The sequence below is a fragment of the Mus caroli genome, chromosome 6 (genome assembly GCF_900094665.2).
Source record: "Mus caroli chromosome 6, CAROLI_EIJ_v1.1, whole genome shotgun sequence".
NCBI lineage: Eukaryota > Metazoa > Chordata > Mammalia > Rodentia > Muridae > Mus > Mus caroli.
In genome coordinates, this window is record NC_034575.1 from 85,482,989 (window position 1) to 85,509,216 (window position 26,228).

The 26,228-nt window shown below is 47.5% G+C and overlaps 1 protein-coding gene across 1 annotated transcript in view; it reads right to left on the bottom strand.

Annotated features, from left to right (window-relative positions):
- Nucleotides 1–26,228, bottom strand: part of Chchd6 (coiled-coil-helix-coiled-coil-helix domain containing 6) — a 203,595-nt gene that overhangs the window by 36,382 nt on the left and 140,985 nt on the right. Inside the window, exon 6 of the mRNA XM_021164904.1 lies at nt 1,029–1,099. Within this exon, the coding sequence (XP_021020563.1) occupies nt 1,029–1,099 (71 nt within the window). The remainder of the gene's footprint in view (nt 1–1,028; nt 1,100–26,228) is intronic.

Sequence of the window (26,228 nt, forward strand, 5' to 3'; positions counted from 1 at the left end):
GGGTTTCAAGCCTGTTGTTTTCTGTTCCTTCCTTGGTGCTGCTTATCAGCATCCCTTAGCTACAAGTGTTTCACAAGGTGGGAACAAAAGGAACCCTGTTCCATATGGTACCCCACCATACTCTCAGGTCTCTTCTGACTGTACATCCCCATTCTCTACCCTATTCTCCTGGCTCTTTGCATGGTTCATGGATATCCATAGCATTTTCTTTTACAAGTACTTGTCACCTCATAGCTATGCAATCCTCCTCTGACACTTTCTTCTCATGGTATCATATCCAACCATTTTGTATCATGATGGGTTTTTCTGGTGTCTCACCTAACTTGCTGGGAGAGAGACTGCCAAGGGAGCAGAAGGGGTTAATAGTTCATCAGAGAATCCCAGTCTCCTGGCACACAGACCATATTCACACTTAAGGTTTTCTTTTCCCAAGAATCTATACCCCAAATGATTCATGAAAAAGCCTATGCCTCCCTGTTTCTGACATCCTGGCTCAGAGTGCTCATGGACAGCAGCACAGGAACATGGCAGATGGGGCTAAGTACTGGCACATGCGTCTTTGACCTCTCTGAGCCTTTTTCATTTGGGAGCACAGCATGAATGTCCTGAGCATGAAGAGCACTGTGTGTTCAGCAGGANCAGGAGGCTCCCACAGGGGAAATGCTGACACTCTCATCCCCACCCCCCACTCTTCATAAAGTAGAGGGCCAGGGCTGACCCCCAGATTCCATGGAGCCTGTTCACTGCTCCTCACCTAGCTAAATAACAAAGCAGCTGCTGCCCCAGAAAATGGCAGTGGCTGCAGCCCACTGCAACACACTGAAGAGCTGAGAAGAGCTGTGTGCTAATCTGGGTAATTACTGATGGCCAATGGCTACCTTCAGCCCAACTGAGGGGGCTAATGAACAGATGGCTGTCTTGTTATTAGAGAAATTTGCCATCAGGCAGGTGGCAGCAGGTTTCAAGCCACACATGGGGATTTCTACAAATGCAGGCAAGTTTACAAAGAACAATAAGCAGATTCTTACTTTATTATGCTCTCTGCTTTTGAAGCCGCCTCATGGAATTGTTGGGAAGACAGTTTATACAGCTCAGCATTCTACAAAGAGAAAACACAAAATTAGTTACCAAAGGTTACCATCTTCTTCTAGAAGCTTGTGGAACACAATCACAATAGAACTGGACAGATGCTAATATCTTAATTGGTGTCAGCATAACCTAGGTCCTAGCTCCCACNGCATGCTGATCACTGTGATGGAATCCCAGAAAAGTGACTGCTGAAGGCAAACCATGATAACTTTTAGTTCAGGGAGTGGCAAGCTGCAGGTCACAGGCCAAATCTGCTGGCTACCTTGCTTGTAATAAAGTTTCCTGGCTATACACACCCAGCTTGTATGCTGCAGGATCAGTGGAATGGCTGTGGTGGAGCCTGCATGGTCTGCAAAGCCTGAAACATCTATTACTTATAAAGAAGAATGTGCTGACATTGATCTATTCCCATCCCTACTGGACAAATGGGCCATGCTGCCTAAAGAGGTCAAGTGACAAGCCAAAGTCATACAGTGAGCAGCAGTGTCAGGGCTATCCAGTGTCTTGACTCTTAGACTAAGGCATGCTCTGTTGCTTCCCATGATGCACTGTGGGAGAGTCTGAAGGCATGGACCTATCCTCTCTGGTTATCCATTACACATATACCTACAGACTCAGGATGGCAGGACAAACCTAGGAGCAAGAACATGCCAGCTGTGTTTGATTCTGGTGTTACAATGTGATTTTCAGTAAGTTGCTTAACTTGTTAGTCACTTCTGGTCACACTGGCCTAGCCTAGCACTTTTCCTTTTTCTCTAAAGCTCTGACATCTTCGTTTGCTCCCAGAGAAGACGGATACTGACATCCTTTCAGCCTCAGGCCTTTGCACTCCAAGTGGGAGTACTCAGACCCATGCAGTTGGTCAGACATACAGACTGCAGGGGAAGGCCACATCTGGAGGTTGAGACAGGGTGGGTTAAGTGGGCCCTGTACAGAGNTGTAGGGTAAGTGGTCAGATGTCTTGAGTGGGNTATGAAGCCAGTAACAGACGCCTTTGTGTGACCCTTTGTGGATGCCAAGGTCAGGTCCTACGCACAGCAATGTATTCACTCCTGAGAAGGGACTCTTGGCATTTGAGATGAGCAAACAGCTTCAGGTTCATCAGTCCTTGCAATAAACTGACACGACAGTGAAAGGACTCTGGACTCTTAGGGCTGGACCTCCTTGCACATTTGTCAGGCTCCACCTGGCTCTACCTACCTGCTGAAGAAAAGCAACAAGCCAGTCCCTAGATGGACAGGAAAAGAGAAGTCTGAATACAGGTTGCCAGGAGAGCACATTATGTGGTGTGGAACCCAATTAGGTCTANAGGGAAGGGAACTAAGGCAGAGAACTTCCTCTAGGAGACTAAAGGGGTGAACGCAGGTCTGGGCTGGAATCAGGCTCCACCTTTACCTGCTCTCTGACTGAGATTTCCACTGTCTAGAGTCTCAGGCAGGATTGATGGGAGGTCATCATGAAAATGAGACTCTTGGAGGAGAGCTTAGGAACACAATCCCTGGCAGGGAGGCCCAGGAACTAGAAGGTGGAGCAGGTCATCTAGCTTATTCCTTCTAGTTTCCTCTCTCCACACCAGGGAGCCTTCTCTAAGGCATGGCAACAACTTCAGTACACAATAGGCATGAAATAAACACAGGTTTTCCTCACAGCCTGGCAGTAGAAGATCTATATTAATGCCACACTCGGGAAGCTTTCTGCTTCTCCTCTGAGTCCTTGCACTCACATCCCTGCTTCAAATGGTGTGACATTCCCTGATATGGCTGTCGTGGCTGAGGATAAAGGCAGAGGCANCCTGGTCACTCTCTCCCAATTCTCTAGTACATGTTCCTTTGTGACCACTGGGCCACTGGGCTTCTGGTGGAGCCTCCTGAGGATGTGGCCTGGCTCATGGGCTCACAGTATGACAGCACTTTGGTGTGTACTGGCCGCAGTCTGTGGTAAACCACTTACTTCCTCTAAGCTTTGATTTCTTAACTGCAGAGTGAGAGAAAAGCACCCAGATCTCCCCAACCCACATACACCGTAGAGCTTCTGAAGCCAAAAAGAACCTCATGTTCTTTCCACGGAAGCAGGTCTTTCTTCCTCATAAAAAACCCACCCAACTCTTTGAGATTCTTTTCTTCTATATGTTCATGGGTCAGATCACAGGCTTCCAGGCCCAGTCACTTGTTGAGTCCCTCTCAAAGAGAGGACTCAAAGGCTGAGATGGGGCCCATGTACTGTGGGCAAGCAGAAGAGGCCTAGAGCCATTGCTCTGTATGGTAGGCAGCATGCATCTGTCCCAGGGGACATGGAGCCAATCATGTGGTCAGTAGGATTTGTCATAGGAAGTGTCCACAGGCCAAGAAGTGGTTACTGCCGCCCCCTGTAGCTTCCTCTATTTTCCTCATGATGACTCAGTGAAAAATCCCCCATTGGTCCCATCCTGACTGCCATGCAGACCCATGGCAGTGGGCTGTGTAACAACCACTGGCCCAGAAGCACAGGAGAGGTCTCCAAGCCACAACAGAGGTACATTTGTCCATGAGCCCCTGGTTCTCCAGCCTTCCTCATTAAGGACAAGGATCCTGTAGACTACAACTTGTCATAATTGTGGGCTTCTTAAGGACTGGTCAATTTGTTCATCCTGAGAACACTAGGAATGGGGGTGGGATCCAAGTCAACTGGAGCCTGTGCCCTGGCCATATGGATGCTCAGANACCACAATGTCACAATTACAAATGGGCATGAGGCCAGTAGTTTGAGCTGTCGGGATACCTACCAGAGCAGCCTGTAAACTTGATCAGACAGTCTTCTTGGGAACTGATACCTGAACTGAACCCAACCAAAGTATTTCTCTCGCTCCCCCTCTCTGCCTCTGGTGGTTACAACAATGGAGTCCATGGTCTAGTTCATGGCAGACTAGCACTCAACTTTACAGCACAATTTTTGTCACATCAATATTTTCAAAAGTGAAAGCAGGCCAGGGGTTATAGTGAGTGGCAAGCATGCTGGGGCTTGTATCCTGGCCCCACCCATCTNCTTCCTACTTCTGGGTGAGGTCATGGTACACTTGTGAGCACCTTGTGGGCAAGTACTTTAATTAGAGAGCATTCTGTGAGGCATGCTGTGAGTGGGCACTCTGAAGGCTGAAGGACCACACTGAGAGCACACCCTGTGAAGGAGCACCTTGTGAGGGAGCACAGTGGGGGGAGGGCTCTGTGAGTAAGCCCTCTGCACCTCAAGTCAAACAGCTCCTACCATGTCCTCTAGGCCAACAAATTCTCCTACTGTTGTAAACAGTGCTGAGGAGAACAAGTGCCTACCTGCAGCTCTGTGTGTGAATGAGTCTATCTACAGAGAACACTCTAGAAGTCAGGGTCTTGAGACAAAGACTATATTTATTTCTAATGAACTGTAAAGGATGAGAAGATATGAGCCAAACAAGGAGGAGGACCCATGAGGAGAGAGAACAATATGTGGGTGCCCAAAGGGCAGTGCAGGTACATGAAGGTAGCAGGGACTGTCAAACAGTAGGATCAAGGGCAGGGAGGGCTAAGATACTCAGTGGGTGCAGCTGACTCAACTTCAGGCTCAGAGCCTGAGTCCCAATGGGAGGTGAATAAAAGCCTGGCTTTGTTTGTTTTGTGTTTTTGAAACAAGGGTTTGTTTTATAGCTTAGGCTAATCTGGAACTTATTATGTAGATAAGGCTGGACTAAGAGTCACAGTGCTCTTCCTATCTCAGCCTCCTGAGTGCTGAAATTACAGTCCTCAGCTACTATGCCTGTCTGTTTAAGTGAGGGAATAGCAAAGCAATTCTGTTTTTAAAAGACTGTGGCAGCTGTGGACAATGGAGTCCCGTCTTTCTGGAGGGGTCATCAGCACTGGAGGGTCCTGGGCTGCCCAGGACCTGGGAGCTACAGTTATCACAGAAGCTCACGGGCTTTCTGACAGCTCTATGATGGGCCTGCACTGTCCACACATCATCTGTGCCCACCATCATGAGCGATAGTTTTGGAGACTTTTCTTCCCATAGAGTCCTCAGGTTCCCACTTCTGGAATGCCTTTTCCTCTGCTCTAGACAGCTGCCCCTCCTCCGCTGCCTGCAGCTGCTTCTTGAGCACATCTGAAGGCAGAAGACCTGATCTCCATTAATTAAATCTGCCATTAAAAATTAAATAATGTGAGTAAGAAGGTGTGAGCATTATCTCTGTGGGTTTCAAAAGTCGCAGTGTTTCTTCAATTACTTCCCAAGCAGTTTTCATATTTCATACTGTCTGATTTCTCCAAGGGCCTGGATTTGCAAGATCAAAAGNGAGTGTGAGGGTGAGAGAAGCAAGGTGGGAAGGCGGGAAGGGGAGGATAGCATCAAAACATGTCGTGGGCAGGAGAGATCGACCTGCTATCCACAGGCAGAGCTAGGAGAAGCAGCAGAATGGAAAGATGTAGGGGCACAGAGGTTGGCAGCAAGTCTCCCAAGTGCAGGTCAGGGTGAGGCCCATGTGTCCATGTATATGACAATGGATATGGAAACAAGAGCGTAACCTATATGCNTGGAAAAGAGTGCTCCTGAGCCAGAGCCCTCAACANAGACACATAGGCCAAAAGCATTCNGGAATGATCTACTAAGGAAAAAGAAAACAGGGCTGGGTGTCATGGAGACCCAGCTTGAGAAGGGTCATAGCATTAGAGAGAACTCAGCTGATATCACTATGGAGAAACCATGCAGGGCCATGTAGGAACAGAGTGGGCTTCTGGTGTTCAGGTCAGGACCTCTCCTCCTNGTGTGGGTCCTGGGCAAGACTTGCATTGCCATGTCTCTCCTCTGTACAGTAAGATGGTGGAGTAGTCAGCACAGGCTGGGTGGAGTGGGGGCAGGGCAATGCATTATAGAATTACAAAATGCCTGGCACACACTGGACACTCAGTAAATGTTTTAAGAACTTAACAAACATCCCTCACTTTATGCAATATGAACCTACAAGGCCAGCAGAGTGTGGAAGAGTTCTGAGAGCTGAGGAGTGAAAGAAGGCTCTTCAGGGGTGCATGACCTCCACCATCATAGGGCTTTTAGTCTCATTTGCTCATGGTCTATCCCCAGAGCCTGTGAGAGGGCCTGGTGCAAGAACTGCTGAATAAATTCAAACCAAGGCCAGAACCATAAGAGTGATGCACAGGCTAGTCAGGAGGAAGACAGTTCCTAAGCTCCAGCTCTGCACTGGGTCTGCATTTATAGATTTAGCAGGCTACTGCAGACCAACTTGGGGTAGCACATGGTGACTAAGGCATGGCTTGGGGAGGGCAGGCAGATTGAAGCTCAGGGACTTGGATTCCTGCCCAAACGGTGGGAGTATTTTAACACAAGCTGTGGGAGGATGCAAGAGGCAACAGTCACATGTGTGCTGGCCTTAGCAGCAATATACACAGAATCAATATCCAATGGGGGTGAGAAATATGTCTCCTCAGAAGGTTCACTGGTCTTCCTTGGCCAGGCACTATTGTAGGGACTGCCCAGCATGCCGATTTGATTCCCAGAAAGCTCAGAAGAGTTATTCTGAGGTAAGAACTTAGCAGATGAAGAAACTGAGGAGGCCCAGAGAAGCAAAAGGACCACCAAGGTGAAAGGACAGGAGGTCAAAGAGCAGGGTGGGACAGGCACAGGTTTCTTCAACAGTCCCATGCCCAGCTGTGATTCAAGAAAAATTCAATAAGTGACGGTCCAACAGAGATCTGAAGCAGTTACAACCAGGTGAAGGGTATATAGGTGGGAAAGGGCCCACAGCTGGAGGCCAGAGGGAATACTAGAACTCTGAGAGGAACAGATTAAACACAAGACTGCCCCAGGCCAAAGTGCTACCACAGTAGCCAGCACTCTTGTGTGCTCACGCTCACGCGNGCTCGCACTGGGAGAAATGCTAATTCTAAGAGAAGCAAAGGTGATTAACATATTCAGGATTTGGAGTCTTTATAAGAGTAAACCGGACTTTTTTCTTAAAGCTCTAAATCATTAGCACAAGATATCAAGAATTTGTGTGCTGGACACGGAACTACTGCACTGAATGCTGAAATTCAATTCTGTCCTAGCCAGCAATACTTACCATGTACCATCCTGTGGAGCGGAACCCCCATTCTACCCTGGAGCCTGCCTGCAGCCCTGAGCGTAGGCCATCCTGATAGGTGTCCCCACACCAAAGCCCACAAGTTCTACCTTTCACCTCACACGTCCTATTTCTTGTCTTTAGAACCTGTGCCTGCCTAGCCCTCCCCAGGCTGGACTCCATCCTCCTGTCACTACAGTTCATAAAGGCTCTGGGTTGGTTTCCTTGTCTGTTCTCCCTGTGAGCCACTCAGCCACATGTCTCCCAGCTCTCAATTCCCATTGCCATTGGATACTCCACTCCTGCCAGAACACTTTCTTCTAGTGTTTACTGCAACTCTATCTCTCACCCTTAGAGGGACACAGGTCACACATCTGAGATACCGATCCCAGTTCCAATGGACACAGAATGGCAGATACTAGCTAGCCCTTGGCCTGTTTCCTCATGGGTCTAGTGGACAGTGAAATGCACTGAGGAGATGGCCAGAAATGGATGCAAACATGCCCAGCCCAACACACCATAGTTCCAACACACCACTTGCTTCTTTTGTACATTCANTAAGCATATATTGGGTGCTTGCTATTTGCCAAGGCTTGCTCTACAAGCAGTGAGCACAGCAGGCGAGGGGATGAAGTCCTTGCTCCACAGAGCTAACAGTGTGGATATGGAAGAAGTAAACAGATAATTTCACTCAGTGTCAATGCCACTTGAAAGATCACANCAAAAGCTTAAGGGGCTATGGTTTTCATAAGATGTCAGGGAAGGCGTCTCCCCCTGCCTGGCCACCTCAGGCAGTCAGCTAACTGACATGAAGTCAGGGCTTGGGCAGGGTCTGACAGAGTGACTGCACTAGGTGAGTTCTTGATAAAACAATAAACACAGACAGCCTTTCAAAGTGAGACGAATAGATATTGAAGGTAATCCAGGGATGACCACAAATGCAGAACCTGTATTAGGGACAGGAAGAAGCCACTGGAGGCTGTGCTATGAGATATGGCACCAGAGATCCCTTTTAGAAGGATCATGGGCAGTATGTAGCAGCCTAAATGGAGAGCAGTGGAGGCAGCCTGGCTACCTAGAGGCTACTGCAGTGGCCTTGGTGAGAAGGCCAGGTCACTTAGTGGCCTTGGTGAGAAGGCCAGGTCACTTAGTGGTGGACAAACCATCTCTGTGGCAGTGATGAAGAATGAGGCACAGATCTTTGCCTTGGTTGGTGGAGATGGCTGAAATTGAGGACAAAGCTGGCATTTTTGGCAGGTTCCACTTGCTAAGTATTGGACGAACCTGGAAAGCCTTTGTGTTCTTATCAGTACTATATCTGACTACACCCTGTTCCCTTTCTTTGTCCTTTCAAAAGTATCCTACAAAGCCTCCTCTCTCCCACACCCCTACCCCTGGTGTTTTTATTACATTCCTGCACTAGAGAATGTCACCCTCCACCCAACTCCTGGAGATTAACTGTCAATTATCACTGCTTCCTGCCCCTGGGGTCTCCAAGTCAAGCTGCAGCTGAACACGTAAGATGGCTTTGCCTCCAGATCATCTGAACTCCTTTCCTTTCTCCCCATGGTGCTCTTCTCATTCACTCCTCACCATGGTAAAGTGGGCTATTACAGACTGCACTGCATGCAGATGCCTTTGCTGTCCCCTGTGGTTGCATCCTCTGCCTCCAGCTCACCATCCAGGCAGTGGTAAGAGCGGTCTTTACGGGCACTCTGGGCTGGGAACTTCCAAAGACTCCCAAGGATCCCTGCTGGAGACAGGGCCTCTCCTAATGACCCTGGAACTATCCTCAGTCTCTGTGCACCACTTGCAAAGCCTTACTTATTCTTGAAGCCTCCAGGATGTTCTAAATACTCCTTCCTCTGTGAATTCTTCCCTGTCTACCTGGGAAGCTCCTGGTCCTGCACTGAGGCCCAGTAGCATCCCTTCCACTGAATGAATGATATTTGTTGGTCTCTCTAGTCAGACTTCTCAGGGCCTTCTCCATGCTCTGTATTAAGATACAATTTTCAGTAGCATTTCTCACTGTGTACTGCAGTCATCTGCTAATTATCTATCTGTCCTGGGAACTGNTTGAGCTCCAGGGTAGCTTTGTACCTTTTTGCCAATGCTTGGGCAAGCCCTGAGCCTAACCAGTGAATATTTTTATTTATTTATTTTTATTGGTTTGTTTGTTTATTGAAACAANGTCTCTCTTTGTAGTCTTAGCTGTCCTAGAACTTACTATGTAGACCAGGTTGGCCTCAAACTCACAGGCTCTGTCTGCCTCAGCCTCTAGAGTGCTAGGTGTAAAGGTGTGTGCCACTCCACCCGGCCCAGCCAATGTATACTTAATGAATGGCTGAAGGGCATTTTAAATTTATTCTGGACCACTTTGTACTCATCACCTTTGGTCTACCCAATTAGATANAGGTCCCTCAACTGTCAGGACCATTTTCTTAAAACAATTCTATCATACCCCAACCCCTTCCTTTTCTAGGGCATCTACCCTTACTGTTTCAGGTACCCCTCATTCCTAAGGACATTAGTCTATGCTCTTATTTCTTAACATACCTGCCATCTAAGTTCCCCAACCACTTCTAGGTCTGAACTGCTAATTAGAGAGCTGGTGAGGTGGTTGTAGGTGAGATCCTTTCAAAAGTATTTGCATTTGTGAAGAGGTAGAGAGAAGCACACACACACACACACACACACACACACACACACACACACCACACATCCCACACCACACCCCACACACCAAAACACCAAAAACTTCCTGCCACTCTCTGTTCGCTCTGCAATCTCCTCTATGCCTCTTTTATGGGTTTGGTGGCGCCTTCCAGCCTTTCAGCCACTCCTGGGGTTGTGTATGTTTTGTTGGGTGTGTAGCTGGGGTGGGAGAAGAATTTACTTGGGCATATGTGCTTTTTTATGTCTGTACACAGCATGCATATATATCACACATAGTAACAAAAATGCAAAGCTGTATTAATTGGCAATAGCTGCACATTCTCTGTGATGATTTGCACTGAATACTAAACAGAAGGCAGCAGACCTTCAGGGATGAGAGGCTTCATCCAGAAACTCCTCCTTTCTGCAAGAGCAAGATGTGTGTCTGTATATGTGTGACCCTTTGGCATTCTGGTACGGAGTGACAGAAGGTGTATCTTGTAGCTCCTTAGGTAGGACAGATACCACAAAACTTAGGAGAACTGAAGACAAGACCACATGTGTGTCTGGCTCCTTCCACCAGAGCAGAGCATCCTGCAACAGACAGGTAAGAGCCTGGCCCTGACCAGTAAGAAATAGCCTAAGACTCCTCAGAAGGTTTTGTATTTGAGTACATGACAATGGGTCTGAAAAGGTGAATGCAGGGCTTACTCAAGAAAAACTTCCAAGAAGTTCCTGATAAACAAAATGAAAAGGTCAAAGTTCTGTTTAAAGCCATGTGAGCAAACTGATCTCTGAGAGTGTTGCAGTACTGAGAGGTCAGATTCACTTGCCCAGACCTGGACTTATAGACTGGGATTGGATCCCTAGAACTTCTTGAGGCCAGGGAGCAGGTGTTAGAGAGAATGGCCAGCACAGAGTTTGTTTAGCTATGAGAATAGAGCAGTCCTTAACCTGGATGTACAAAAGCCGTGGCAGGGAGGGAATTTACGGGTGCACTTGGAGAAAGTAGGACTGACAAGGTAATCTACCAGTGTAAGCACTCCACTGGCAGAGCATAGGGAGAAGGCACACAGTAGAGAGTTACAGCACTCTAACAAACACCAGGCAGCTAGCCATGCTTTAGGGCTGCTTGTTAGGTAGGTTTTTGGGTTTTTTTTACATTTGCAAAACATATTTGGCTAGTGAATATCTAAAGTATGAAAACAAAATGTATAGCCTGACACAAAGTAAAAGTCAAATCAAGAGCTGTGTGTCTTAATTCTAACTTTGCTACTGATGGATGATATGACCCTCAATAAAATTACACAGGGTCTTAATGCTGTGGGGGTATGCTGGTTCTCTGTAGAAAAAAAGAACAAAAATTCCNGAGGACAAACCCATAGCTGTAAAGGCAGAGGCTGGAATTCCATGGCTAAGAAACAGCTATAGGCCCTGGGGATCCAGCTTGTTCAAGCGGAGGAGCACATGAGGGCTGTGCTTTCAGGCCACAGAGGCAGGCAGAAGACAGGTCAGCTCTTTGTGCTGATCCTAAAGGTTCAATTTGCAGAAGAATTACAGAAGCAAGGCTGGCTGAGGCTGCACATTCAGCATTCTCAGCCCTTTGTGACAGGGCCTTCTGGGATACTTCAGAGAAAAGGTCTTATCTCTCCTAGAGGACTTCTGTGAGAAGGACGGCCCCAGGCAGGTCTTCCTACCCTCACAGAAGAACCCTTTCACTGAGTTTCTAGCTGGATGGTCTTGGGAGGGGGCACCTTTGTCTTGGAAGTTTGCTGCTGAGCCACTGGGATCTACATGGCCCAAGAGTTTGATCAAAGGCAAGACCCCCCTGGAGCTCACACATACCTGCTCTTCACGAGATTGCAGATTCATGCATAGCGGAGGCCCAAGATACAGGTATGAGGTGGCAGGCCTCTCAGTGCTCATTCGTTCGTTCGATAGAGTACTGAATTGCTTTAAAAAAAACAACTGAGTCTACTTGATTGGATCTTGTTCTTCAGTTTACCCTGGTTCTTTTATATCTACAACTCCATGTGCCTGAAGTTCCCATAGGGCTCTAAAGGCAGCTGTGCTGTGTTGCTCAGTTCAGCCTTTAAAGTATAGGTCTATGGTCCCCAACCTTGGAATATCCTGGAATTACCTGAGTCACTTGTATAAGCTACACCTGAGCCCACCCTCAGAGGCTGGTTACTGGTGAAGGCTGGGCTCTGTGGGCATAGGGATTTTTAAAATGCTCTTCTCAGGGATGTAACTATGAAGCTAAGGTTGAGAATCACTTTTCTAAGGTCAGGGGACCCCAAGCTTGAGATGTGAGCTTATATCCTAGGTCTCTTTCTTACTATTGCTGTACCTCTAGGCAAGATGCATAATTGTACTTTATCTTGGTTTCTTCAACTACTCAGTGGTTAAAACAACCTATCAAGTTTCTTCCTTTCTTCAAAGTAATACAAAAATCAAGGAGACCACAAAGGTGGAGGACACTGTACAACTGATCCACCTTCACATAAGGTTGGTCACACAGAAGACTTACCCAACCCTTCTTCCTCAAGAAAGGAAGTGATCCCCAAATTCAAGTGATCCCCAAATTCTGCGTGTACTGTTTAGAAAAAAGCCTAAGTCCGAGAGAAGGATATTAGTCTGAGCTGGAGTCTGGAGCCTGCTTTTTCCTCTTGCATGGTAGACATGTTAGGATGTGCCAAGTCCCCACAGGCTCATGGGCTGAATATGTAGGCTTCAACTATGTTAGAATATTTTGNAACCTTCAGGACACAGGACCCAGCTAGAAGAAGTAGGCTACTGGAGCAAGTCCTTGTCCCTTCCCATTTCCCTCTTCTACTTCCTGTTTGTCTAGGACTGAAAAGCAGCCTTCACCACAAAATGCTGCCATTGGAATGTTCTGTTCAAGCACAAGGGTCCAAGTGACCATGGACTAAATCCTCCAGTCAGCCAAAGGAGAATATCCACCCTTACTTTTTTTTTTTTTTTTTATACTAGGCATTTTGGTCACAGCCACACAACTCTTAGAGACTATGAGCTTTCAGGGTGGGTCCACCTGAGTAAATCTATTCTTTATACCCTTTCTCCCCCTCTGAGTGCTCTTGATTTCCTTTGGGAAATCCATATGGTTTTACAGAGTCTAAGGCCGGTGTGGAGTGCCCAATGCCAGGCATCCAGTATATCAATACCCTGGTCACCAGGATGGTGAGTAGCCAATAGTGGCCTGGTCCAGATAAACTAAACAAGATGCCTGCTGGAATTCCAACCCATACAGCACAACTTATGAAGTGAACTGTATGGCCCCCATTCCAGCTCTGATTATTTGTTATCATATAACCTTACTAGAAAATGAAGGTCACTATAGATGCAATTAGTTCCATGAGGCCATANTGGAGAAGGGTGATCCAATCTAGAATGACTGGCATCGTTATGAGAAGTGGAGATTTGGATATGAGAGACACATGCACAGGGACATTGTCACATGAAAACTGGAGCTGCACACCCACAAGCCAAGAGACTACCAGAATGGAGAGGAGACCTAAAGTAGATCTTCCCTAGCATTTTCAGAGGCAGCATCATCATCTACATCTTGACTTGCAGCTGCCAGACTCAGGAGTCACACATGATGCAATTAGTTTNGTGTGTGAGACTCTCATCTCCGGGTCCTCTGTTCTGGGAGTTCTAGCAAACATAGACCCTCCTTGCTGCCATGGGAGACATCATTTATCACTTAGCTGATGGGGATGTAGTAGTACCTCCCAAATATCAGGAACTGGCTCAGCAAGGACCACACTGACCCAGGGGTCTATGGGCTAGAGGGGCATAGACAAGGTAAGCTGGCAGGGAAGGGAGGTATTTACTGCCGCACAACAGATTAGANGGGACCATCTCCAACGTGCTGAGACTTAAGTGATAAAGAAAGAAGAGAGAGAAAAAGAGTCAAGCAATCAGGGTTTAGAAAGCCTGCTTCTTCACTTGTTATCTCTACTGCCATGTGGAGCCAAGCAGCCCAGGCTTGGCAGGCCTGCTCCATCTCTTGCTGCCACATGACTATGTGGAGTTGGGAAAGCCAGGCTCAGTGGGCTTGCTCCCTCACCTGCTACCTGGGTATCTGTGTGCAAGAAGTGTGGCTGCTTGGGGGGGGGGGTGAGGGTGTGCTGCCTAGCCCAGTGCCTAGCATAGTCACATGCTCTGTGGATTTACAATCGCATGTTAACTAGTAACTTTCCAGCTGAGGAGAAGGGATCTCAAACAGGCAAGTAGCAGACAAAACAAGCTTTCCTAGTTTTTACTTTCAGCTCTGCTGAGGAGGAAGTATCTGGCTCTAGTTCCCAGTCTGCCTACTATGTGTCTGAAGAGTAAGCCCATCAGGAAGTGGGCTTGAGAGGTGGTGGGTTTAGTGCTGAAGCGTGGACCTGAGGAGCCTGGCCTGAAGCTTCCAGGGCCTATCAGAGCCACATCCACAAAGTGTCATCCTGACAAATGTTCTGGAGGAAGCTCTCCATGTACCTATCACCCCATGATCCTCATTGAAGCATAAGGCAGGCTCCGTGTCTCCTCCTACAAAGACTGAGGTTACTGCCTTCCTTTAGGGTACCAAAAGTACTTATTAGATAGGACAGTCCACACAAAAAAAGTTCCATGCTCATGTTCCAACTGAGTCTACAATGCCAGGCAGCTGGAAGAAACGAGGTATGGAGGGCACCTCCAGCTTTGGCCCTATGGGGATGCACTGGGAAAAGGTCAGAATGGCTAGAGGGTCTCATCACCTAATATATTAGACCTCATTAAGATCTCCCACAGCGGCCAGGGCACCATTTTTATAGATGAGAAGAGATTCAGACAGACAAAAAACCTGCACAAGGTCACAGAACCTGTGAGTAGCAGAGGCAAGGTGAAAATTCGGGTCTGTGTGACTCTCCATGTCATCCCCTGTGTTACTCTCCATTACAAGTGAGCAAGTGTGCTCTGTTCCTAATGTCTGTTAGAGGAAGTGTCTCCAGCACATTAACCAGTGTTGCTGCTGTGTTAATCTAAGAGAAGAAGAAAAAGACATCAGGGTTGCTATCTACAGATAACATGATACTCTTGTGAGGAGAACCTCATACATATCACGGCACACAGACATGCAGGATGGTTAATGGCACTGAAACACAGCTAGCCTCCATGATAAAGATGCCAGCCTGTTCAAACAGCCAATCCATCTGTAGTACCTCTGGCCCTGGCAGCAGATCTCATATACCAAACAGGGCCTCCCTACATTGAGGCTCTGCTCCCTCACCCTTTCCTCCAGGTGCCAGTGACACTGTGCTCTGGCTTAGCCTGGGAGGAAGCCTATTTGGGCAACCTGCTGGGAGGAAAGCATTACAGCCACTTGTGTGGCAGTGGGCAGGTACTCCTTCTAACTATGGTGTACTGTGGGAAGCATGGTAAGGCAGGAGGGTCTTGGACAGGATGCCCATGGAACAGGCAGGGTGTGCTGGGGACAGAGAGCTCACTTCTCTGGGAGCTAGCCTGATCACCAGTGTACACACCCTTCTAGACCAACCATTCCAGTCTGCTCAGCAACCTAGATAGTGGCTCAGCTAACTGTGTCTTTTAAGGTGACCCTGAGCCCATAGGAACAGCAATTCTCAGCCTGGCCAGTGTTCTATGAGCATACTTAAGAAAATGAGATGAGCCAATCAGATTTCCAGAGAGATAGAGAAGGAGACCAGTAACAATGGAGGTGACATAAGAGATAGCCATGGTGGTCAGGGTCAAGGAAACCAAAACCATTCAGGAGAAATGCTGAAGAAACCAGAGAACGCAGAAGAGTGCTCAGATACAAGGCAGTGGTGAGTGGATACAGCCCAGTACAGAGGGGAATCAAGGCTGGCCTCTTCACTCCTAAGATAAACTTCTACTTCTGGGGCAAAGGACTTCAATCTAACTAATGTACTTTCAGTCAAGTCCCCATGAGGAGAGGGGAGCTAGCACACACCCTCCAGGGTCCAGGGGGGGGGGGAAAGCCTGACATGCCTGAGGCAAGGAAGGATAAAATTGCTTTGAAATTGCCTCTTTTATCTTGAAATGTAACTTGAATTTTCTGTGCTATTCTATAATATCAGTGTTTGCTTTAATATAAAAATAGCATTTCTGTCCTCTCAAAGCTTTGTGTCAATTGGATGTANCAGGAAGACATGCCCTTTCAGGTCTGTGGTTTCACATCCCATATCCCCAGGGTGGGAACACATGCTGATGGACAAGTACCTGGGGGGACAAGCTGGGCCAAGGACTTGCACCTATAAATTAGGGACCAGAGGGCTCTGCTGCATACAAATGGCCTGGATATGACAGTTTAGGGTCAACAGACCTATGTCATGTGGGTCAATGCCAGAGAACAGTAGTAGTGTGTGGGGATAAAGTCAGGAAACAGCAAAGGACCATGTATGGAGAAAGGAGCCACACCTTCCTGCCAATATATCCTACAAAAACTATAGAAGAGTACAGCAAAGACCCAGCAGTTTACAGAAGAATGTCTGTCTTCCAGATAATGGTGAGCTCTGTTGATTAGTATAGATATTGGAGACCCATGCTCATGCAGCCCAGAGCACCTTCTGTCAGACTCCTACAAGCCCCCTTTCAGCATGTACAGAGGGCAGCTCAGCCTTCTTCGCTCCCCTCTTTCCTCCCTGCTGCAAATGGACAGCTGAGTACCATCANTCCTACTTGTTAGCCCCAGTGCTGGCCCTGGTGAGATTTTTTTTCCTTCTAGAGGACTCTCAGAGGAATTTATTTCTCTCCCTAATACGCTGTACCCTCTGGCAAGTCACCTCAGTCCTCCAGGCTCTAACAAAATGAGGCAATTAGATCACATTGATTTGGAAGTTCTTTCCAGTTTGAAGAATTTATTATTTTAGCTAGGTTACAGCTAACAAGAATGAGAACGGTTTCTCCATCCCAACAGAAAGAACTGTAAGACATATTATTAAAGTAGAAAAAAGCAAGTTGCAGAACAATACAGTGTGATTCCATGTGGNTAAAATATATACTTGAATATGCATTATAATTTCTGAAAGATATGCAAGAAAGCACTAAGAAAGGTAACTCTCTGGCAAGTGGGATAGGGGGTTGACACAAAGGCAGTGCTTAGTTTTACAATGGCTTGAGTGTTGGGCCATGTGCAGATATGACTTTTACATGAAATAAATAAAAGNACAGAGAGTACCTATCACCATATGTGTTCTGAAAGCCCCCCCCCCATTTCTACTTTTGATCTCTCATGCTGGAAGCACAACCCAGTATCCCTTGCTTGTGTGGCCCTTTGTTTTACATAGACAGGAACCTTAGCATAACTGTCTCCTGAGAGACTTCAACCAGCATCGATGGAAACAGATGCAGAGACCCACAGTCAAACATCAGAAAGAGCTCAGGGAGTCTTGTGGAAGAGTGGAGGGTAGAAGTGAGTGAGCCAGAGGGGTCAAGGACACCAAAAGAAGACCTACAGAGTCAACTAACCTGGACCCATGGGGGCTCACAGAGACTGAACCACCACCCGAAGAGCATGCAGGGGCTGGACCTAGGCCTCCTACACATTTGTAGTAGATGTGTAGCTTGGTGTTCATGTGGGTTCCCTAACAATTGGAGCGGGGTCTATCTATGACTCTGTTGCCTGACAATGGATCCCCTTCCCCTAACTAGATGGCCTGGTTAGGCCTCAGTGGGAAAGGATGTGCTTAGTCCTGCTGGGACTAGATATCCCCAGAGCAGGGTGGCACACAAGGGAGGCTTCCCCTTCTCTAAGCAGAAGGGGAAGGGGTAATGGGGGAAAGTATTTGTAAGGGTAGAACTAGGAGGAGAGAAGGGAATGGGGCCTATGATTGGGATGTAAAGCGAATAAATAAATTATTGCAAAAAAATAAAAATAAAAAGGCTTGGGTTGCCCAATAGAGCAGACAAGCTAAGCTGCTAAGCTTCAGAGGTACTGCTCCTATGGACTGCAAGCCCTCAGAAGCCTTCTGGAATCCCTGTTTAATNTTGAGAAGAAGCCAGTCCCAGAGGGAGTTAGGGCCTTAAGTATCTCCCTCAGTTTCTGTTTCAGGGAAGGGTACAGGAGTCCTCAAACAAAGGTACACAGCAAGGTGGGACCCTGGGGTGTGCCTTGAACTTTTTAGGGGAAAGTGCCTGAAGAACCACTGTGGCGTGGTCAGAGGAAGGAATTGGCAAGGTGAGGCAGGAAATATAAAGGAGTGCTAGCCCAGCACAAGCCTCCCAAATCCATCCAGCTCTCCCAAGGTGGTCCTGAAAGGCGTTGTTTACTTCTCTCTCCTGGGCTTCCTACTTTTGTCATTGTAACCACAATATCTGTCAGAAACCACTTAAGGAAAGATTTAGTTCAGTTCATGGTTTCCATCGCAAAGGAGGAAGGCAGAGAGGATAACAGCTTCCTAGGCATCAGGTAATAGGGGCCTGATGTGACATACTCTGAAAGGTCTGCCTCCAGGGGAACTATTTCCTCCAGGCCAGGACACAGCTTCTCAAAGACCTGTGCCTCTAGCTGGGGACAAGTACTAACCACATGAATCCAGGGAGACATTTCAGATCCAACTCTCATACTCAGTAATGGAGATGGTGTCTAACTGACAGCAGAGTCCCAGGCAGAATCAGCAATTGTTCTCTGCTCGTTCCCTAACCCTCTGTATTTGGAGATACTCGGATCCCTATACATGCTCCAGCAGGAATAGTCTGATTTCCCCACAGATCTAAAGTACCTATTTGAGTGGATTTTCTTCCAGGCCCAGAACAGAGCCATGCTGGACACTGAAATGGACACAGCATCTTCACTCTGCAGCAGGGGTCTGGCCCCTCAAACCAATCTTTCATCTACATCCTTCAGGGGACTCCAGTATCTCCAGAGATCTCTGCTAACTTGGGGCTTCCTGTCACAGACCCTCTTCTCCCTCTGCAGCCTTGCTCACAGTATGGCATCACTTCATTTTTTGGTAATAATAATAAAGAATGGTGCCGGGTGGTGGTGGCGCACACCTTTAATCCCAACACTTGGGAGGCAGAGGCAGGTGAGTTCCAGGACAGCCAGGGCCACACAGAGAAACCCTGTCTCGAAAAAACAAAACAAAACAAAACAAAACAAAACAAAAAGAAAAACAGGACTGACAGTATTAATGGCCTTCAGACTTCAGAGCAATTCCTGAGGAAGACTTGAGAGTTGTTAGGTATGCTTTAACATCTGTCTCAACCTCATTCAAGGTAGGCCAGCATAGGAAGCTGCATCACCAGCACACAGGATGGGTGAGACAAAGTGGAGAATATGAATGAGTTGTTCAGGGCCAGCAGACACCTCAGAAACAGAGCAGGGGATGATACTCCCATCCCAGGAATCAGATCATTACACACTGCTCTGTCAGAGCTTAGAGATCACTCAATTAAATATGAATCAGCTGGAGTGACTTACAAGCAATAAGAGCTACTTAAGAAAGGGAAAGTCAGTCCCAATGTGCACTATTTCCAGCCGAGACACAGGAAGACTGAAGTGCGGGTCAAGGGATGAACATGTGGACTTACAGTAGAGGGCCTGAGTTCGGTTTGGATCTCTGAGGAGTCAGTATGACANACCCTGAGGCAGGTGGTAACAGGAGCAGAAGGTTTCTAAACTCATATCCCATGGAAATAAAACCAGGAGGTCAGAGGCTGGGGAAGCAGGGCTAATGCAGAGAGACAGGGGTACGAATGCCACCATGATTGGTGATATTAATTGTCAACTTGACAGGACCCATAATCACCTTAGTGACAAACCTCTGGGCAGGTCTGTGCATAATTTTCTAGATTAGGTTAATCATGGTTTACAGACCCACCCTAACTGTGAACAGTACCACTGAGTGGACTGAGATCCATGGGAGTGATGACTAAGAAGGAGAGAGTGAACTGAGCACTAGCAGTCTCTCTGCTTGGCAGTGACTTACTCTCATGTCACTGTGCCACCTCAGCCATGAGAAACCATATACCTTCACACTATGGGCCAAAATAAATCCTTCCTGCCTTAATATGCTTCGGTGAGATTTTTTTTTACAGCAATAGGAAAAATGATACTGTCATCTCCAGATCAGATGTGGACTAGGGACATATTGTGATAAAGAGTTCCATGGGCCAGGGCTGTAGTCCAAAGCAGTAAACTATACTATGAGTTGGGAACACTGTGAGAGTCAGGGGCTTTTTCTGGAGATGCTGTAGGTAAATATTCTGGACAGCATTTGGAGGCAAGGATGGTGTCTACTAATGAAGGCCAGCTTGGCTATGATATTGTTGTGGCTTCTGGCCCCAGGTTTCAGCTCAGTCTCTAGACACTGTAATTATGTCATGAGAGACTTTCAGGCTTTATAGCCCTGGTATGGAGCTGGCCCCAAGGTCACCATGTAGTCCTCTGAGGGAAGAGTGGCTACAAGCAAAGGGAATACCTGTTGGCATCACATAGGCAACAGCATGGCCTGACACCCACAGACAGGTTGCCAAGGCAACAGGCACCATATTCCCAACATTCACTTGGCTCACCTCCCACCTTTACCTCCCTTATGTCATTTTCCATATAAATAAGGAGAACGCCCCTCCCTCACTCTCTCTTCCTCTCTTCTCTTTCTGCCACTACCTTGTCTCTCCCTTCCAAAAAACCTCTTCCATGTGGAACTGCCTTGGCCTAATGTGCTGTTGAGACATGATCTGCCACTCTACACTTCAATACCCCTCATATTTGGCTCTGAACAGAGGCCTGGGGTCCACATGAGAAAACAAACAACTATATAGGGTATGGGGTTTTCTGGGTGAAATAGCTGGGCTCCTGCCCTTTGGGATGTATAGTGTAGGCTCTGCAGCATACTTCTCTCTTAAGTGCTCGAGCACAGCCACGAGTACTATGCTTCCCAAATGCCTGGAAGCATCACCACAAAAAAGCCCAGATGTACACTGGGGCTATGGGCTGGATGCTTCGGAGTAAGTCTAGGTCAAAGATTCATACCTCCACGCCTAGTCTTCCTGATCCCCTTCACCTAACAATCTAAGACAAGAGTGTCAAGCCATACTTGAGCTAGCTCTCTCTGTAAATGATCCCTGGATGCCTTTGGTATGCTATGTTAACCCCAAACATAGTTCAAGTCCAACTACTTCTTGGTTCAACACTTTCAGACCNGGCGTCAGCCATGCTGCTCTCATATCACAACGATTCATCATCTGCCTCCTTACTGCATTCAGATTCTACGCCCACTCTTCTGGTTCCTCCTGAACGATGCAGCCATTTTTTCAAAGGCTATGTGGCACCTCTAAAAGCATGTCATCTAGTGTGTCCAGACCTTCAGAAGAACAACCAAACCTATCCTTTATGTAAACTATATCTTTCACCTTCTTAAGTGACTCCACAAGCCTAGCTGATGTTCCTACCATGCCTTTTCTGATACTATATCCCTGATGGCCTTAGGGCCCCCATTAACCTCAGAAACAACCTCTGTAATGTCTAGCTACCACTCTCCAAGGCCTGTGTGTCCTAGGGCTAGGCTATTGTTGTTGCTAACCTCCAGCAACTAGGACACATAGCGTCTGAGAAACTTAACTTTCATCCTTCTGCAGAAAAATCCCAGTCCCATGGTATAATGCCTACCAAGAAATCTCTCACATAACAGGAACACTGGTCAGACACTTTGTCACCATCCTTCCTGCCCCCTGGTAACTGCTGCCAAATCAGATGGTGCCCCAAGGGCAAGATCACTGCCTTAAGGTGGGGTCCGACAGGAACAAAAGTGAGGCTCTGCAGCACACACAGCAGGAGAATCATAGTAGCAAATAGTGATGGGGCTCTTGCTGCATGTGTGATGGTAGTGCCTCATCTCATGATCCTGATTCACCAGGAGCTGGGCAGGATGACACAAAGGCCTTACAGGTTAGGTGGCAAAGCTACCATGCAAGCAATCTCGCATGGAAGCCAGATATACCTGACACCCTAGAGTCTGCTGCTTTGTGAGAGTACAGAGCAGTGCTCAGCCTTAGCTCCTATTCTCACTCTCTGCTGCCCTGAGGGCTTCAAGGAATTTTGGGGACATCTGCAATTCCTCTCAGAAGGTCTTACCTAACCAATGTGTCTTCATTGCAGGGTGGGATGCTTTTGCTGCTTCNAACTCTTGAGGGATGTGGTGCACTTGTGTCATTCAGCATGAATCATCTGCTATTCAGGTATGTATCTACCTGAAATGTTGCTGAGCCCAAGCCCCTACTCTATTTAACACACCACAGCAAGCCTTCTGCTGCTGGGGTTACATTTTATCCAAAAGACTAAAACATTTTCAATATTCTTAGGAACTATTTCCTCTCAGGGCTGTTGAATCCTAGGTCTCTTGTTTTCTCAGTTCCAAGAAAACCCACCCTACTGCTGAGCAGCTGGGATGGATATGAACCAGAAAGCCCCCTAAAGCTAGCATGCNTTTGGGGTCAGTATATTTCCCTTACTGGCCTCTCTGTACAGGCTAGGCAGGTCATAAGGAAAACAGTGGCAGCTGTAGCATGGGCACCTATACAAACAGCTTGCCAGTCAGTGGCCTGTGAACTGCCCACTTGGAGCAGCAGGTGTGGCTCCTTTGCAAGCTTCTGCATCCACATGAGTGGCAAACTGTGAACAGAGGAGCAGGGCCCAGCTGGCTATACCCCTCCTTTCATGAGCATTTTCTATGGACCTAGTTGGAGACTTCAGACCAGGCAGCAGGCCGACTGCAGGGTTGCTGTGGCAACCGGCTTCTTCACATAAATGATGTTCTTGACACAGGCCTCAGCCTCAGAGAATCACAAGTTGGAGGTGAAAAAAAGACAGAAGGAAAGCAGATGTGTAGCGGTGTGCATGAAAGTATCCATCAAAAAGGGCCACTGAGTCACAGGAATGATGCTGGAATGCTGTGTTTCCACCACATGGAGGAACTGGTACAATAGCTGCTCTAATGGGCACCTGTCAGGACAAGGGCTCAGCAGAAGGCTGGACTACACAGTCTAACAGAGCTGTGGTCAGGGTTTGTTGGCACCAACAAGTCCAAGTTTCCTGGGCAATAGGTTCTCAAACTGCTTTAAGCCTATAGGAGGTCACCCCTGGGGACACAGCAATGGAGGGACTTGTCNTCTGCAAAGCATTAAGGAACACAATGGCATGAGGATTCCAGCCAAGTCCAGGCCACTTGGTGCCCTTGGCTGCTCTACCTGGACCCTTTCCTCCTGACATGACACTAGCTCTGCTTCTCTGGACAGCCTAGCCTCTTCTCCATGTTCTCAGCAAGGCCAATCCCTATTCCTTCTTTATGAGCATCGTCTCCTTCAAGAAGCCTTCTCTGACTGGAGAGAACTAACTAGCCACTCTGGCCTATTAGAGGCTGGCCACAGACTCGATCTGATATTTTCAACAGGNCGTGAGAGCTTCCCCAGGGTAGAACTTAGTTGTCTCTACACCTGATCAGGGAAGAGGTGGAATATGTCTGTGGAGATAATCACCATGAAAGACTACTCATAGGTACAGGGATTGTTCTGACTGCTCTCTTCCTGGAGAAAAAGTCCAGAAGAATCCCAGGGTCTGCTGAGGCCAGGGTTACATGTGAAGCCATGAAGGTTACATGCAAAGGATGGACACAGCTTGCTCTGCCATCAAATATAAGTACCTGCCCTGTGATTCAGGCCAGAAAGTTTTTTTTTTTTTCTTTCTCTAGCATTCTTTTATGTCTACTCACATAGGAGAGGTGTCCCCTATGCCTGGGTATGACTGCTCAGTGACTTTTCCACTAACATTCAGAACATATCTATGGCTNCTGTTGTGTAGTCATTCTCAGAAAACCTCTAACTCTCACAACCTCTGTTTGGAGGAGTCATGCCCTTTAAACTGGGTACTTGGGGAGGAAGGCAAAGCCAAGGGCATGGGAGTATGCTGTCCTGAAGAGGGGGCATGTTTTTTTTTTCTGTAGGGCACCTGATCCTTGAGGTGGACCATCAGGTCACACACACCTCTCCCATAAGCCCCATTCCTCAATCTGCAACNTCTATAGCAATAGGCAAGCTCTATAGGCATAGGCAAGCGTCCCAGTATTGCCCAAGGGCTGCATCACCTCCTCAGCCCCACAAATGCAGGGCTTGTCCTGCTTGTTGGCTGTTGTCTAGCCCTCTCTGGAGGGTATCAGGAAATGCCATCCCACAAAACNTAGCAGGCTGAGGAGTGGGCAGAGCTGTGAGAACATCTCCTTGTTTCATCACTATTGACTGGAACACAGCCATGGAAGGGCCCAGCAGACTTAAGAAGGAATGGCTCAGTGGTAAACACAGGGGACANCTCCTGTCCATGTGCAAGGTCTGCAGCTAGATGAGTGACTAGCTATTTATCTGTTAAGGTTGGATTCAGCCATAGGTAACAGAGAGCTTGCAGCAACAGTGGTTCTAACCACAGATAATCTCTACTCTTTCCTCAAGAAGCTAACACACAGGCCCTGTGGTAGCATGCTGACCCCACAGGCAGCACGGCCTCCAGNTGCATACCCATGCTTGCTGGCTTCAGCAAGTCCTGAACACACATCCAATTCTGCTAGTCAGAGGAAGGCAGTGGCCCATAATCAGCAGTACCCTACTCCTGTGCCTCTGGCTTAAATAGGGTTGTATGGGCCCCTGGATGGCAGAGAGGCTAGCAGGTGGTTCTGAGCAATATTCTCTCTCAGCTTCCACAGATGAGTGAGAACACATAGTCTCTATCCTCTGGTATCTGGTTTGATTCACTTGATGTGACTTAGCCAGAATGGAACGCTACCACCCATGGAACCACCCATGCTTTATGCCCTAAGTAATTCTTGGGTGTGAATGGTTCCAAACCAAATGGCTTGGTAACTGAAATTTGGACATTCTTGTGAGGCAGGCTACTGGTTCTTTATTCCTAGAGTATCGAGAATGGGGGTACCAGCAATGTTCATGGTAGCCTGGGGAACAAGGTAAAAATACAAAGTGTCAAGGTGGGACCTTCACATGGTCTCTTAAAAAAATTTGATTGATTGTGTGTGTATGTGTGAAGGTCAGATGTCAATTATTGGAAGTCAATTCTCTGTGGGTTCTTAAGATCAAATTCAGGTCATCAACAGGCTGGTGGCAAAGTACTCTTACCTGCTAGGCCATATAACAGGACTTTTGACATTGATTCCTAATGAATATGCACTGTAGGAGATAGGTAAGCATTGACTATCACTAAACCCTATTTCTCACTCTTGAGTCCTGTGCTGAAATTACTTATACCTAGCAGATAATATAGTCTGGGCCCATATAATCTGTAAGTTCAATCTGTCTATGAACTGACAAGTACACTGAGTGTGCCTCCCTCCCCCTTTATTACTTTCTGCCTACATCATTCTAGGAGTGTTAAGGCCTCATCAGCATTACCCCTTCCTGTCCCTCTTCATGCTTTTGCTTCCCAGGATGCCATGAGATGAGTAGACTCCAATACTACATATTCTCACCATGGTGTGCTGTGCTACTACAATCTCAAGGCAACAGGACTGAGTTGGGAGTAGGAAGAGACTTCTGAGTCCATGAGTCACAGCAAGCCTACCCTTCTTACAGCTGCCTATCCCAGGTATTTAGTCCCAAGGTGGAGAGTTGGGATGCTGCCCACTGGGAGGTCAGGAGCTTCTGCAGCTAATCCAGCTTTCCCCCTCCAGCCACTCACAATCCTCTGCTTGTCTTTCCCCTACTGTGTTATAGGCNCAGTGACACAGCAAACTTCAAATGCTCCCTAAAGAAGGGCCCCCCAACTCCTTCATGTGCTCTTACAGGTCCAACCNTGNTGTCCACATCACCTCAAAGGTCCACCTTAAAAAAACCTTGAAGACTTAATACTCCTAGATGTACATCTTTATAGCTATCCTGAATGTCATTTCTAAGTGGCTACCTGTCCCACTTAAACACATATTCTGGCCCTCACTGAGGAGGTAAGATTTGGAATAGGGTCTCTTCTGAGCCACTCCAGCCCTGCTCCAGAGCTTTGCCTGCACCTTCTCATCTTCCTTGCAGGTAGTGAGAGGCAGAGAAGGCCCTGGGTAGGTCTCCAAGGCTGTTGAACCCAGGGACCTGAGGATGATCCTGTCTCTTCCAATAAAAGCTGAGCAGGGTAGATGTTAAGGTCAATAAGGGCTCTACCTGAGGTGAGAAACTCTCTGCCAGAAAAGTAGCAGGGATGGGAAACAAACAGGTCATATGTTTCGAATATCCCTAGGGTGTGTGCTGAGCTCCTGCTCACCAATGGCCTCCCAGGCCCTCTAGCCCCAGAACTCAGGTGTGCTCTGGCATGATGGTCGTATGCAGACTGAACAGTGAGCACTCAATGCCCAGGCCCTGCTGGAGGAAGATGGGCTAGGATACCCCAACA